This window comes from Stegostoma tigrinum, chromosome 29 (assembly GCF_030684315.1).
Source record: "Stegostoma tigrinum isolate sSteTig4 chromosome 29, sSteTig4.hap1, whole genome shotgun sequence".
Taxonomy (NCBI): domain Eukaryota; kingdom Metazoa; phylum Chordata; class Chondrichthyes; order Orectolobiformes; family Stegostomatidae; genus Stegostoma; species Stegostoma tigrinum.
The window spans coordinates 39,750,958-39,764,880 of record NC_081382.1 but is presented as its reverse complement, the minus strand read 5'-3'; the positions used below and the strand labels follow the sequence as shown (position 1 = coordinate 39,764,880).

Sequence of the window (13,923 nt, the reverse complement as noted above, 5' to 3'; positions counted from 1 at the left end):
TAAAGAATTTTATTTGGCTCTTAATATATCCAAATATTATTCACCAGTTTATACATCCAGACAAATGGAAATCAATGTGACTTCACTGTAGGTCCGGCTGTTTAAATTCTAGATGGCACAGTATTTCCATGAATTTTTTTAAGAAGAATCCAGCTCTGGGCCTGGGTGGGATGCTCTTCGGAGGGGCAGTGTGCACTTGTTGGGCCAAATGGCCTGTTTCCATACTGTAATGATGACCTCCAACAGCATAAGAATGTGTATAAGCTGGACAGACTGGGTCTTTTTTCCCTGGAGTGCAGGAGACTGAGCGATGACCTTACTGCAGTCTATAAAATCATGACAGGCATAGATAACGCATGGGAGGGGAGCCTAAAACCACAGGACTTGGGTTTAAGGTGAGAGGAGAGACATACAAATGGGCCCAGAGGGGCAATTTTTGTTTTCACACTGAGCGTGGTAAGTGTGTGGAACTGGCTGTTAGGGGTAGTGAATCATTGACTTCCCTACAATGTGGAAGCAGACAGTGAAGAGTATCCCACCCCACCACCCTATCCCTGTAAACCTGTACTTTCCCATGGCTAACCCACCCTCCTGAGCACTACGGGCGATTTCCCACGGCCAATCCACCCTGACCTGCACATCTTTGGACTGTGGGATGAAACCCATGCAGACACGAGGAGAATGTGCAAACTCCACACAGACAGTCACCTGAGGCTGGAATCGAACCTGGGTCCTGGGCACTGACAGCCATTGTGCTACCCCTTGCAATGATGGAAGCAAGCACAATTTTGTCATTAAAGAGGTATTTTGACATGTATACAGATGGATATCAAATGCAGGCAAACTTCTAAAAAAATTCCTTTACGGGATGAGGGCATCGCTGGCTAGGCCAGCACTTATTGCCCATCCCTAATTACCCAGAGTGCAATTCAGAGTCAACCACATTGCTGTGGGTCTGGAGTCACATACAGACCAGACCAGGTAAGGATGGGTTCCCCCTGCCACCAACCATCGACAATGGATTCGTGGTCATCATTAGATGCTTAATTCCAGAGATGTTACTGAATGCTAATTCCACCATCTGCTGTGGCAGGATTTTAACCCAGGGTCCCCAGAACATTTTCTGGGTCTAGGGATTAACAGTCCAGCGATAATATTGCTTGGCCATCACATCCCCTCCACTGGACTCGTTAAACTGGATTAGTTTAATTGTGAAAACGGGGTGGTATGGGTATGTTGGACCAAAGGGCCCGTTTCCATGTTGTAAACCCCGATGACTCCATTACCTGCAGTCACTGAAGAGCTCACCCATCAAATTTCATATAACTCTGTGGTGCTTCCTGAATTAAATAACTGAACTTGACTGCTAAGCATGGGAGAGATGGTCAGATACTGTGCATTCCCTTCTCACAATAAAGCAGAATAAAACGCAGAACTGGGGTGGGACTAGTGGGTTTTCCAGATCTAAAGCATGATTAACATTTCAGAGAAAGAGAGAAACAAAGACTCAATCTTTCACAAAATAGTGATCGTCATCCAGCATCCGAGCAGCTCCAAAGCAGGAGTCTTGCCAAATTCCACACGGTTGAAGAATGAATCAGTATTTGTGAACACAATGCTCCTAAAGGCTGCAGCATCCATTAGTTTGACCAGTTTTGCCTTCAGTTTCAGTTTTTCTTTATTCATTCACAGGATGAGGGTGTTTCTGGCCAGGGCAGCATTTATTGTCCATCCCTAATTGCCCTGAGGATAGTTCAGAGTCAACCACGTTGCTGTGGGTCTGGAGTCACATGAAGGCCAGACCAGGTAAGGATGGCAGATTCCTTCCCTAAAGGACATTAGTGAACCAGAAGGGTTTTTCCTACAATCGATAACGGATTCATGGTCATCATTGGATTGCTAATCCCAGATATTTTACTGAATTCAAATTCCACCATTTGCCACGACAGGATTTGAACCTGGGTCCCTGGAACATTATCTGGGTCTCTGGATTAACAGTCCAGCGATAATACCACTTGGCCTCCCCTAGAGATTGCTGACTGCATTTGTACAAGTCTCCTGCCTTCTCGATCTTACGAGAACGCACAGAAATGATGTATCATCATAAATTGTGGGGCTGATATGCTCTTTCATGTGCAGAATTGTGCGTCACACATCGTCAACAATCACAACATAAATCCGAGTCTGTTTTCTTCACTCAGCTGGATAACATTACATAATCCATGTCTCTATTTGAGCTGCAAATGTTTCACCACACTTAATTAACCTGCTGTCAATTGTGTAAAACATTACTTAAAGATTATAAATGCAGAGAGGGAACTAAACGAGTCTATTCAAAGCTTCGAAAAAAATCAGTTACTCTCCATGTCCCACTTTCTTTTTGAAGCTGCACATGAAATGATGCTCACTTTACAAGGGGATCGAATGCTGTAGTGACCCATTCAGGAGGATACCCATGCAAGTTCCAGGCGAGCTTAACTACAAAGCTACTTCTACTCGTTATTACTTAATCCAACTGGTTTCCCAGTCCTATTGCCTTGTCACTTGTTTCTGACTGTGCACCCGAACTGACGGTGTAGGAAAAGGTCCCTTCAAATGCAGTGAAAACAGAAAATGTTGGAGATCACAGCAGGTCAGGCAGCATCTGTGGAGAGAGAGAGAGCTAACACTTCGAATCTCTTCACAGAAATGCTCTCTCTCTCCATGCACACTGCCTGATCCCCTGTGATTTCCAGAATTTTTTGTTTTCAGTACAGATTCTGGCATCTGCAGTAACTTGCCCCTTCTACTGACATCATGGATATACCACGATGATTCACTCTTAACTTTGCTCTTGGAATGTGGGCATCGTTGGCAAAACTGGTACTGACTGTCCGAACCTCACTGTCCCAGAGAAAGGTGTATCATCCCCCTCAGTGCTTCTGACACAATGCTGTCAGAGGATGAGAATTCTAGGATCTCAACCCAACGTGAACGTTAGATATTGAATACAATATCTGCACCCGAAACAAGGAATGCAAAAATACAAGGATTGCTGCCTTTGGGAAAATGCATAAGCAACTGTACTGTTGCACTCAGAAGCAATTGTCCAAATTCCACTCTGTCTTCACAGCTCATTTAAAACAGGGACACACACAGTTTGAGTAATTCACCCACATTTTCTTCACATTAAAGCAGCAGGTAGGAATTTGGTCAGCTCACTGTCTACACGGTGTCTCTCGGTGTCTATCCTGTGTTTCTTGATGTCAATACAGTATTTGTCAGTGTATTTACAGTGTTTCTCGGTGTCCATATGGTGTTTCTTGGTGTCTATACGGTATTTCTCATTCTCTATACAGCGATTCTCATAGCCCACATGGTGCCTCTCTGTGTCTATATGGTGTTTCTCAGTGTCTATATGTGTTCCTCGGTATCTATATGGTGTTTCTCATGTCTATAATGTTTGAGTGTCTACAGTACTTCCCAGTGTGTCTCAGTGTCTGTATGTGTCTCACTGTCTATAGGGTGTTTCTCAGTGCTTATACAGTGCTTCTCAGTGCCTATACCGAGTTTCTAAGTATCTATATGGTGTCTCTCAGTGTTTATACAGGGTGTCTCAGTGCCTTTAGGGTGCTTCTCAGTGCTTATACAGTGCTTCTCAGTGCCTATACTGAGTTTCTAAGTATCTATACGGTGTCTCTCAGAGTTTATACAGGGTGTCTCAGTGCCTTTAGGGTGCTTCTCAGTGCTTATACAGTGCTTCTCAGTGCCTATACCGAGTTTCTAAGTATCTATACAGTGTCTCTCGGTGCCTATACAGTGCTTCTAAGTATCTATACAGTGTCTTTCAGTGTCTATGGGGTGCTTCTCGGTGCCTATAGGGTGCTTCTCAGTACCTGTAGTGTTTCTAAGCATCTATACAGCATCTCTCAGTGTCTATACAATGTTTCTCGGTGTCTGCACAGTGTTTCTAAGTATCTATACAGTTGTTCTCAGTGTCTATATGGTGTTTCTCAGCGTCTGCACAGTGCTTCTAAGAATCTTTACGGTGTCTCTAGGTGTCTATACGGTGTTTCTCAGTGTCTGTACGATGCGAAATACACGTATGTCACACCGCCTCCACGCTGGCTCAGTCAGGCTAAATCTGCCTATAATCAGGCCACGTCCCGGGTGTTTCTGTAAACTCTCAGCTAGACATGTTTTGTCAATATAGGAGCATTTTCTCAGTGTTAAACTGCACGGCACGAGAAGATTTACTGCACCTGCCTGCCACGATAACCTTTGGCACCTCGACTTCCAGCAGGTCCACGCACCCCCTAGTAAAAAGAAATGGACAATGTCACTGATGATGTTGCTCTTTTATTTTAAGCCTGTTTGTCTCCGTCGACCCGATGGCCAGATTTTAAAACCCTTTGAATGTGTTTCCAGCAACAATTTCCATTTCATTGAGAAAGGCAGTGAGACGTCTCAGTTGGGATTACAGGGTAAAACACACTCCAGCATATGCCTTTGGAAACTATTCTGCAGATGTGTTGCTTGTATAGTATTGACGCATGCACACAATTAGAGAGCTTCCCTGCCAAATGCAGCATAATTCAGTGCAAAAATCTGGCATCCAAATTCTGGACGCCCCTTATTCCAAGGAATTCATGTTTCAGCTCAATCCCAGGGGCACGATAACACAGCACACAGAGCCATTCTTAATTCAGCGGGCTCGGGTTAGTCCAAGTCATCTGGAATATTAGTTTAAATTTACTCAGACATAATTCTGATCTATACCGGCGCTGCTTGCAAACCATCCTGATCTGGTGTGGAGTGGGGAAGCTTTGTGTGTTAGCAAACAAATTGAGCTGCTTTGTATCAGTCTGAAATTAAGCAGATCACAGTATTCTGGTTTCAATACATGCTTGCCTTCCTGTTAATGCTTCACTGTGCATTTTCAGATCCTGGTTAAACCTGCAATGGCCGTGAAAGTGAATATGGAGTTCAGACTCAGCTTGCTTTTCTTCGTAAAGGTTAGCCTTGTAACTACTACTGACTGAAATAACCCACGAACACTCAATTTGTTTGTATGATATTAATAGAAAAGTAGAAAATAGGAGGAGTAGGCCATTCAACCCTTTGAGCCTGCTTCCCCCATTTAAAATTATCATGGTTGATCATCCAACTCAGTCCCCTGTTCCTACTTTCTCCCCATATCCTTTGGTCCTATTAGCCCTAAGAATTACACCTGCTACAGTGGGGGTGTAGCTCAGCGGTACAGCATTTGACTGCAGATCACGAGGTCCCCCAGTTCAAGTCTGGGTGTCCCCTTCATACAGGCTCTTGAACTCTCCTTAGAGGGTGGTACAGCGGCTCAGTGGTTAGCACTGCTGCCTCACAGTGCCAGGGTCCGGGGTGCGATTCCACCCTCACGCCGACTGTCTGTGTGGGGTTTGCACTTCTCTCCGTGTCTGCATGGGTTTCCTCCGGGTGCTCCGGTTTCCTCCCACAATCCAAAGACGTGCAGGGTGGGGTGGATTGGCCATGCTAAGTTACTTATAGTGCTCAGGGATGTCTAGATGAGGGGGATGGGTCTAGGTGGGATGCCCTGAGTGTCAGTATGGAATGGTTGGGCCAAAGGGCCTGTTTCCACACTGAAGAGATTCTATGAACTATACCAATTCCTTCTTGATAATATCCAATCTTTTGCCCACAACCACTTTCTGTGGCAGAGTTCCACAGGCTCCCCACGCTCTGGGTGAAGATATTTCTCCCCCTTTCAGTCCTTAATGGCCTATTCTTAAACTGTGATGCCCGGTTCTGAAACCATCTGCCATTTTAATCAAGGCATCAAGCAAATGCAATTCAGTTAACTGCTTTCCAAATTTCTGAACCTTCCAATTTGTACACCTACTACAATATCCCATCAAAGTCTAATAGCTCAGAGATTATGGGAACTGCTGATGCTGGAGAATCTGAGATAACAAGGTATAGAGCTGGATGAACACAGCAGGCCGAGCAGCATCAGAGGAGCAGGAAGGCTGACATTTCGGGTCAGGACCCTTCTTCAGAAATGGTGGGTCCAGACCCGAAGCATCAGCTTTCCTGCTCCTCTGATGCTGCCTGGCCTGTTGTGTCCATCCAGCTCGACAACCTGTTATGGAAGTTTAATGGCTACTGTGATTTGCTGTGCTCTAGTATATACTCCAAGGCTTTGAGGTATACAGCTCTTGTTATCCTGGAGCTCTTGGACACTGTCCTTGCCTCAGAGCCAGAAGTTCGGGGTTCGAAGTCCTCTCCAGGACTCAAAAGCAGAGAAAGCTGCATTAATAACACGTCCGACAGCCAGCAAATCCACATGTGATGGCATCCGGTAAAAATGGGAGTGATTTGTGATCAGCCACCCTTTGGGAAGAACAGTGGAGGCTTTATGATTTAAAGTTCTAGAGGTCTGCTCTCTGAACAGAAACAGAGAGAGAGTGAGAGAGACAGACAAAGCTAGTAGTGGTTTAACCTGAAGGTCACCATGCCTCAAGTAAAGGCAGAGCTTGACAGTAACCTCAGTTGGCCTGGGCACTGAAACCACACTGTTGGCATCACTAACCAGCTTTTCAGCCAAGGCGAATGGATGGAAAGGACAGTAATTCATTGTCCAGGACTTGAACACAAGCCTCCCGTGTCAGAATCCTAGCAATGAACCACCTGCACAGCCAGGTGTAAAGTGCATGGTCCCATACAAAACCAGCTAGCCGCAAGGAGTCATCAAATCACCTCAGCGACATTTCTCCAGAAGCAGCGCTTTGTCTCCACTCTTACTGAGTCATTTTGAACCTGCTACACTCCCCTGACAGTGCCACAATCGAAGATATCTGAAGAATCCTCACCTGCAACAGTGCAACTCTCTGTGTGGACTGCACTCGGATCATTTCCAGGCTCGAAGTTTGTGCCTTGTGACTTGAACCCAAACTCTATCGCCAGCTGTGAGTGCTAAACATACAGCCACAGCTGATACAGTTAAATTATTTTGACCCAAACTATGGATGGAGTAATCCATTAAGACTCTACAAAAGAAAACTCTCCAGAGATTAAAAGTAAACCTTCTAAACGCTACGACATAGATAGCAGGAACTGCAGATGCTGGAGAATCTGAGATAACAAGGTGTGGAGCTGGATGAATGCAGCAGACCAAGCAGCATCACAGAGGTTTCGCAGTGGGGTTAAAATTGTTACAGAGATAGTTGGAATTACCTCTGATGCTGCTTGGCCTGCTGTGTTCATCCAGCTTCACACCGCGTTATCTCAAACTCTATGACATGTTCATTCATTTTGCTTCTCGCTCTCCCGGTTTTCTTTCTGTCCTAATCTTCTTGCTGGGAACCCTTGTACTTTCTCTCAATTTCCTCCCTGTTGCTCGTAAATCTAACCGAGTTTCTCCGTCCATCCCTCAAGGTCTTGTTTACTTTCATTACTGGCAGCCTCAAAAGCAACGATTTTTGGGGATGACAATAATGCCTTGCAGGATACCTTGTAAATGTAACCTGGCACTCACTCTGCTGGCTCTGCTCTCTCAGACTGCTTTATGATGAAGGATCTAGGCCTGAAACATCAGCTTTCCTGCTCCTAACATGCTGCTTGCCCTGCTGTGTTCATCCAGCCCCACACTTTGTTATCTCGGATTCTCCAGCATCTGCAGTTCCCATTATCTCTGATACAATTTTAACCTCACTGCGAAGCCTCTTCCAGGGATGCCTAACCTGACGAAGTTACCCTCCTCCCTCTGGACAAACCTCAGAGGATCTCTCTCCCACTGCAACTCTCTTGTGCGCCTCCCCCTCTCTCCCTATTTATTTCAGAACCCTCTCCCCATCCCCCTTTTCTGATGAAGGGTCTAGGGCCAAAACGTCAGCTTTCCTGCTCCTCTGATGCTGCTTGCCCTGCAGTGTTCATCCAGCTCCACACCTTGTTATCTCAGATTCTCCAGCATCTGCAGCTCCCATTATCTCTTCTTCAACATCCAGTCTGGACCAGCTGCACATTCCCCCGGCTAAAGATGAGCAGGATGATGCCACTGGCTTTCGGTCCCACCACAAACTCTGTCCCTTTGCCACCAACTCCCTTCCTGGCCCTTAAAAGGTTTCTTACTCTACTCTTCATAACCTTGGCGTTTGTTCAACTGGGAGCTCAGCTCTTGCCTCTATCATCACCTTCTACCTCCATCAGGGAGAAGCACAGAACAGCTGCAGTGTAGAAGAATGCTATTCAGCCCGACACGTACATGCTAGCCCTCCGTCACCTGTATCCTAAGCCTGTGCCATGTCCCAGACGAACACAGGGGATGTCAGTCGTCATGATCTCAAATTGAATTCACTATCCCCCTGTTCAAATCTGTCCCTGGTTTTGGCCCTTCCTATCCCCCGTAAATTCCATTCTCCCCCTTCCATGCTCTTCAGGCTCTGGTTAGTTCCTGCTTCCTTCACATTCCCGACCCTTCTTGGCGGCAGTGCCTTTGGTGCTGAGATTCCAATTTCTGGGAACCATCCTGGGCTCTCCAATGGCATGTTGAGTTTCTGGGCCAGCTGTGACTCAGCAGGTAGAGCAGAGTATGTTCCAGCTGTGATGCTAAACAGAGACCCCACCTGCCTTCTCGCATAGATATACAAGATCCTCTGATGCTATTCTGAAGGGCAGGAGAGCTCTTCCCAGTTCTCCAGGTCAATATTCACAAGAACGGACCATCCTGTCATCACTCGGTGTTTCCGGGAGGTCACCGGGCACAAATTGGGCTCTTGACGTTATCACAATGGGTACTCCACAGAAGTACTGTGGTGTTGTGATGCACTGGGTGGTCACACTGTGCCACGACCGGCCTGTCGGATCAGTGAGTCTTTTTGTCACCCCTGGGCGTCCCTCAACGTTCTCGCACCACAGCAAAAACAAAGTTCACAGCTGCTGTCAGACCTGCTGAGCTTTTCCAGCAGCTTCTGCTTGTGTTCCAAGCTGCCTTGGTCTCAGGGCGATGCCTGAGACACCGCTCTGTGTCAGGCGCAATCCCAGCCCCGGCCATTAATCCTGGTGGCGCTGCTGACACTGAAGAGGTGTTAGCCTTTAACCGAGGGCAGCAGCTCATGGAAGAACAATTGATATCACTGTTAAAAGAGAAAGGGGTTCTCTTTTAGTACAGTGGTAATGTCCTTTCCTCTGAGGCAGGGGGCTCAGGGTTCCAGTCTCACCTGCTCCAGAGATGTGTCATATATTCAGCGTCTGTGCGCTTCCCTCCACTTTCCCTGACGAAGGAGCAGCTCTCTGGAAGCTTGTGATTTCAAATAAACCTGTTGTACTATAACATGGCATTGTGTGATTTCTGACCTTGTTCAGCCCAGTCCAACAGCAGCACCTACACAGCACAGGAAGTCCATGCATGTTGCTTAAAGGAAAGGGAAAGGGGTCCCTGATACCAGGAAACTAATTTCCAAATTGTACAGAATTGGGGTCTGGGCCTCTGGAAACAACCCTTGATGAAACTACGTGACCTTTCTGATCTGCCAACAGCGACCCGATAAAATATATTCCAGCAATTAGCGCCCGTGGCTAGATCGAACCAGCTCGTGTGTGTTTAATGGTGTCTGTTCTGCCCGGCAAATTGGATAAAAGTGAGATATCAAAACGACTCATTGCTGTCTTCAGGAAAACCTGGGATCAGACTGAACCGGGATAACACAGTGTGGAGCTGGATGAACACAGCAGGCCCAGCAGCATCTCAGGAGCACAAAAGCTGACGTTTCGGGCCTAGACCCTTCATCAGAGAGGGGGATGGGGTGAAGGTTCTGGAATAAATAGGGAGAGAGGGGGAGGCGGACCGAAGATGGAGAGTAAAGAAGATAGGTGGAGAGAGTATAGGTGGGGAGGTAGGGAGGGGATAGGTCAGTCCAGGGAAGACGGACAGGTCAAGGAGGTGGGATGAGGTTAGTAGGTAGGAGATGGAGGTGCGGCTTGAGGTGGGAGGAAGGGATGGGTGAGAGGAAGAACTGGTTAGGGAGGCGGGAACGAGCTGGGCCGGTTGGTAATGCAGTGGGGGGGAGGGGACGAGCTAGGCTGGTTTTGGGATCTCTGATCGTACTGAACCATCCTGAAATGAACAGTGCACAGGCAAAATTGAAATGAGGAATTTGATCTATTTCAGCTCAAGCAAAATTACTTTGGTCGCTGTTGTCTATTCTTTAAACATCCCCCCAATCAACACACTTTCCCCCATCTCTCACCCGACTCTCCACATAACATGGGAAGCTTAAGAGCAGGGAGGTGATGTTACAGCTGTACAAGATGCTGGTGAGGCCACACCTGGAGTACTGAGTGCGGTTTTGGTCTCCTTACTTGAGAAAGGATGTACTGGCAGTGGAAGGGGTGCAGAGGAGGTTCACTAGGTTTATTCCAGAGTTGAGGAGGTCAGCTTATGAGGAGAGACTGAGTAGACTGGTGTTATACTTACTGGAATTTAGAAGAATACATGTGGGGGACCTTACAGAAACATAAAGGATTATGAAGAGAATTGATAAGATAGAAGCAGGGAGGATGTTTCCGCTGGTGGGTGGAACTAGAACAAGGGGGCACAGCCTCAAAATGAGGGGGAGCAGGTTTAGGACTGAGCTGAGGAGGAACTTCTTCACCCAAAGGGTTGTAAATCTGTGGAATTCCCTGCCCAGTAAAGTAGCTGAGGCTTCCTCATTGCATGTTTTTTAAGGCAAAGATAGATGACTTTCTGAACAGTAAAGAAATTAAGGGTTGTGGTGAGAGGGTGGGTGAGTGGAGCTAAGGCCATGAAAAGATGAGCCATGGTCTTATTGAACTGGCTCTAAGATCCAGGTGGCCTACTCCTGTTACTGGTTCCTATGTCCCATTAACAGGGATTCGGGTAAGCACTCTGGCCAGTAAAGTACACATCTTCCTCAACACATAAAGCATCTCAAGCAGCCAAGGGAAGGTGGTGGTGTACTAGGAATGTTGCTGGAGTTGTCATCCATAGACTGATAATCTCAGATTTAACACTTTTGGTGGAATTTACATTCAATTAATAAATCTGGAATTGAAAACTAGTTCCTTCAAAGTACCAAGACTTGTCATAAAGCCATGCCCTGGTTCACCCGCTTTTTCAGGGCCTGCTGCCCTTACCCAGGCTACTCTACATGTGACTCCAAACCCACAGCAACATAGCTCACTCTGATCTACCTCCTGAACAGTTCTAGCAAACTGCTGAGTCCCAGGGCAATACGAGTGCTTGACACATCACTAAAGAGTTTTAAAACTCAAAAGTATACCCCATCAGAATGTTATTTTACCAAAATGACATGGGGTCAAACCTGTTCAGTTTTATTGGCAAAATGAAAAGTGTTTTGAAAGCAGGCTGCTCGTCATTTTATTCCCCTGGTTAGCTGCAACAGTTTTTGTTAAAACTGACTACTTGTAATAAAGAGATACTCTTCCTAAAACGGAATCTGATATATTTTTGCAGGATTTGCTTATTTTGAGAACATGAAGCGAGAATTTCCTGAATGGTACACTGTTCATCATGCTCAGCATGGACACTGTGATCAGTTACGAGGTCCCCTGTACATCAAAATCTATACAGATGGAGGTCTGGAAACCTTCTTTCCAATAAAACAATGGTAGGGTTTACCAGTGAGCATAAACCATCAGGTATCTCTTTCAAGATAATAAAACGTGAGGCTGGATGAACACAGCAGGCCCAGCAGCATCTCAGGAGCACAAAAGCTGACGTTTCGGGCCTAGACCCTTCATCAGAGAGGGGGATGGGGAGAGGGTTCTGGAATAAATAGGGAGAGGTGGACCGAAGATGGAGAGAAAAGAAGATAGGTGGAGAGGAGAGTATAGGTGGGGAGGTAGGGAGGGGATAGGTCAGTCCAGGGAAGATGGACAGGTCAAGGAGGTGGGATGAGGTTAGTAGGTGTGAAATGGAGGTGCAGCTTGAGGTGGGAGGAAGTGATGGGTGAGAGGAAGAACAAGGCTAGGGAGGCGGGGATGGGCTGGGCTGGTTTTGGGATGCAGTGGGTGGAGGGGAAGAGCTGGGCTGGTTTTGTGATGCTCAATGGTATCAATGTGGACTTCATAAGCTTCAAAATCTCCCCTCCCCCCCACTGCATCCCAAAACCAGCCCAGCTCATCCCCGCCTCCCTAACCTGTTCTTCCTCTCACCTATCCCCTCCTCCCACCTCAAGCCGCACCTCCATTTCCCACCTACCAACCTCATCCCTCCCCCTTGAATTGTCCGTCCTCCCCAGACTGACCTATCCCTTCCTCACCTCCCCACCTATACTCTCCTCTCCACCTATCTTCTCCTCTATCCATCTTCGGTCCGCTTCCTCCTCTCTCCCTATTTATTCCAGAACCCTCTCCCCATCCCCTTTTTCTGATGAAGGGTCTAGGCCTGAAACATCAGCTTCTGTGCTCCTGAGATGCTGCTTGGCCTGCTGTGTTCATCCAGCTTCACACTTCGTTGTCTTGGATTCTCCGGCATCTGCAGTTCCCATTATCTCAGGTATCACTTTCAGTTTGTTACTGTCCCTGCAGAGACAGTGCGCTTCTCCACTTTGGAGAGAGCTATGGTGGGAGCTCCAATGATCATTGCATGACACAGGTGACCAGGAATCTTGTTCCCTCTTACCGACTCCCACTGGGGGGTTTTCAAAGGGATTTGCAAGCAGACAATCAACCATGTGAGCATCCTTCAGCCATCAAACAGGAGTGGGACTCCAGAGCGTACAGGAAAGGACACTACCCACTGCACCCCCATAGAGACCTCCTGAACTGTAGTTTAATGGAGCAGAAATGAGCTTCGGACATGTTGTTTCAATAAACAGAGAGAATCTAACTGAATTCTGCGGCTAATGCCTTTGTGAGAGGGCTAACTTGAAAATCGCATTCAGAAAGTGGAATGGTTCTTCTGCTCTTCAGAAGTGGCCCTGCAATCCTTAATTTTCTACTTGTGTTTCAGAACTAAAAGCATGTTGACCCTACTATCTTGCTGCATAGAAACTATTTCCAGTGAACTTCAACACTTAATATTGGGAAGGATAAGTTATACAAATAAATTTGGCTTGAAATAGGGGCTGGGCTTTGGATTAGAAAGTTAATGACTTCCATAAAGATCATTGCAATGGAAGAGTGTGACTGGCAGACAGCCAATCATCTGTTATTGAAGAATAGACAGCTATTTAGGGAAGAGTGTCAAGGAAGTTTTATTTCCAGTTTACTATTAAAAGGGTGGAGGGAAAGAAATTACCTTTAGTTTAACAGTAGAAGAAGCTTTACTCTGTATCTAACCTCAAGCCCTCAGGAAGGACATACTAGCCCTGGAGCGTGTCCAGCGGAGATTCACACGGATGATCCCTGGAATGGTAGGTTTAGCGTATGATGAACGGCTAAGGATCCTGGGATTGCACTCATTAGAGTTTAGAAGGTTGAGGGGAGATCTAATAGAAACTTACAAGATAATGTATGGTGTAGAAGGGGTGGACACTAGGAAGTTGTTTCCATTAGGCGGGGAGACTAGGACCCGCGGGCACAGCCTTAGAATTAGAGGGGGTAAATTTAAAACGGGAATGAGACGACATTTCTTCAGCCAGAGAGTGGTGGGCTTGTGGAATTCATTGCCACAGAGTGCAGTGGAGGCCGGGCGTTGGATGCCTTAAAGGCAGAGATCGACAAATTCTTGATCTCACAAGGAATCAAGGGCTACGGGGAGAGTGCAGGGAAGTGGAGGTGAAATGCCCATCAGCCATGATTTAAATGGCGGAGTGGGCTTGATGGGCTGAATGGCCTTACTTCCACTGCTATGTCTTATGGTCTAAGCTGTCCCTGTCCTGGGAGGTTTGATGGGTACAGTGTCAAGGAGACGTTACTCCTTATCTAACCCTGTGTCCTAGCTGTATGTGATGGGCTCAGAGTAGG

At 46.7% G+C, this 13,923-nt stretch overlaps 1 protein-coding gene across 3 annotated transcripts in view; it reads right to left on the bottom strand.

The window, feature by feature from the left end:
* The window catches only part of col27a1b (collagen, type XXVII, alpha 1b), a 660,800-nt gene that overhangs the window by 396,595 nt on the left and 250,282 nt on the right, over positions 1-13,923 (bottom strand). For all 3 annotated transcript variants that reach the window (XM_048559048.2, XM_059638229.1, XM_048559047.2), the window contains exon 9: positions 4,242-4,295. In XM_048559048.2, coding sequence (XP_048415005.2) covers positions 4,242-4,295 — 54 coding nt within the window. The remainder of the gene's footprint in view (positions 1-4,241; positions 4,296-13,923) is intronic.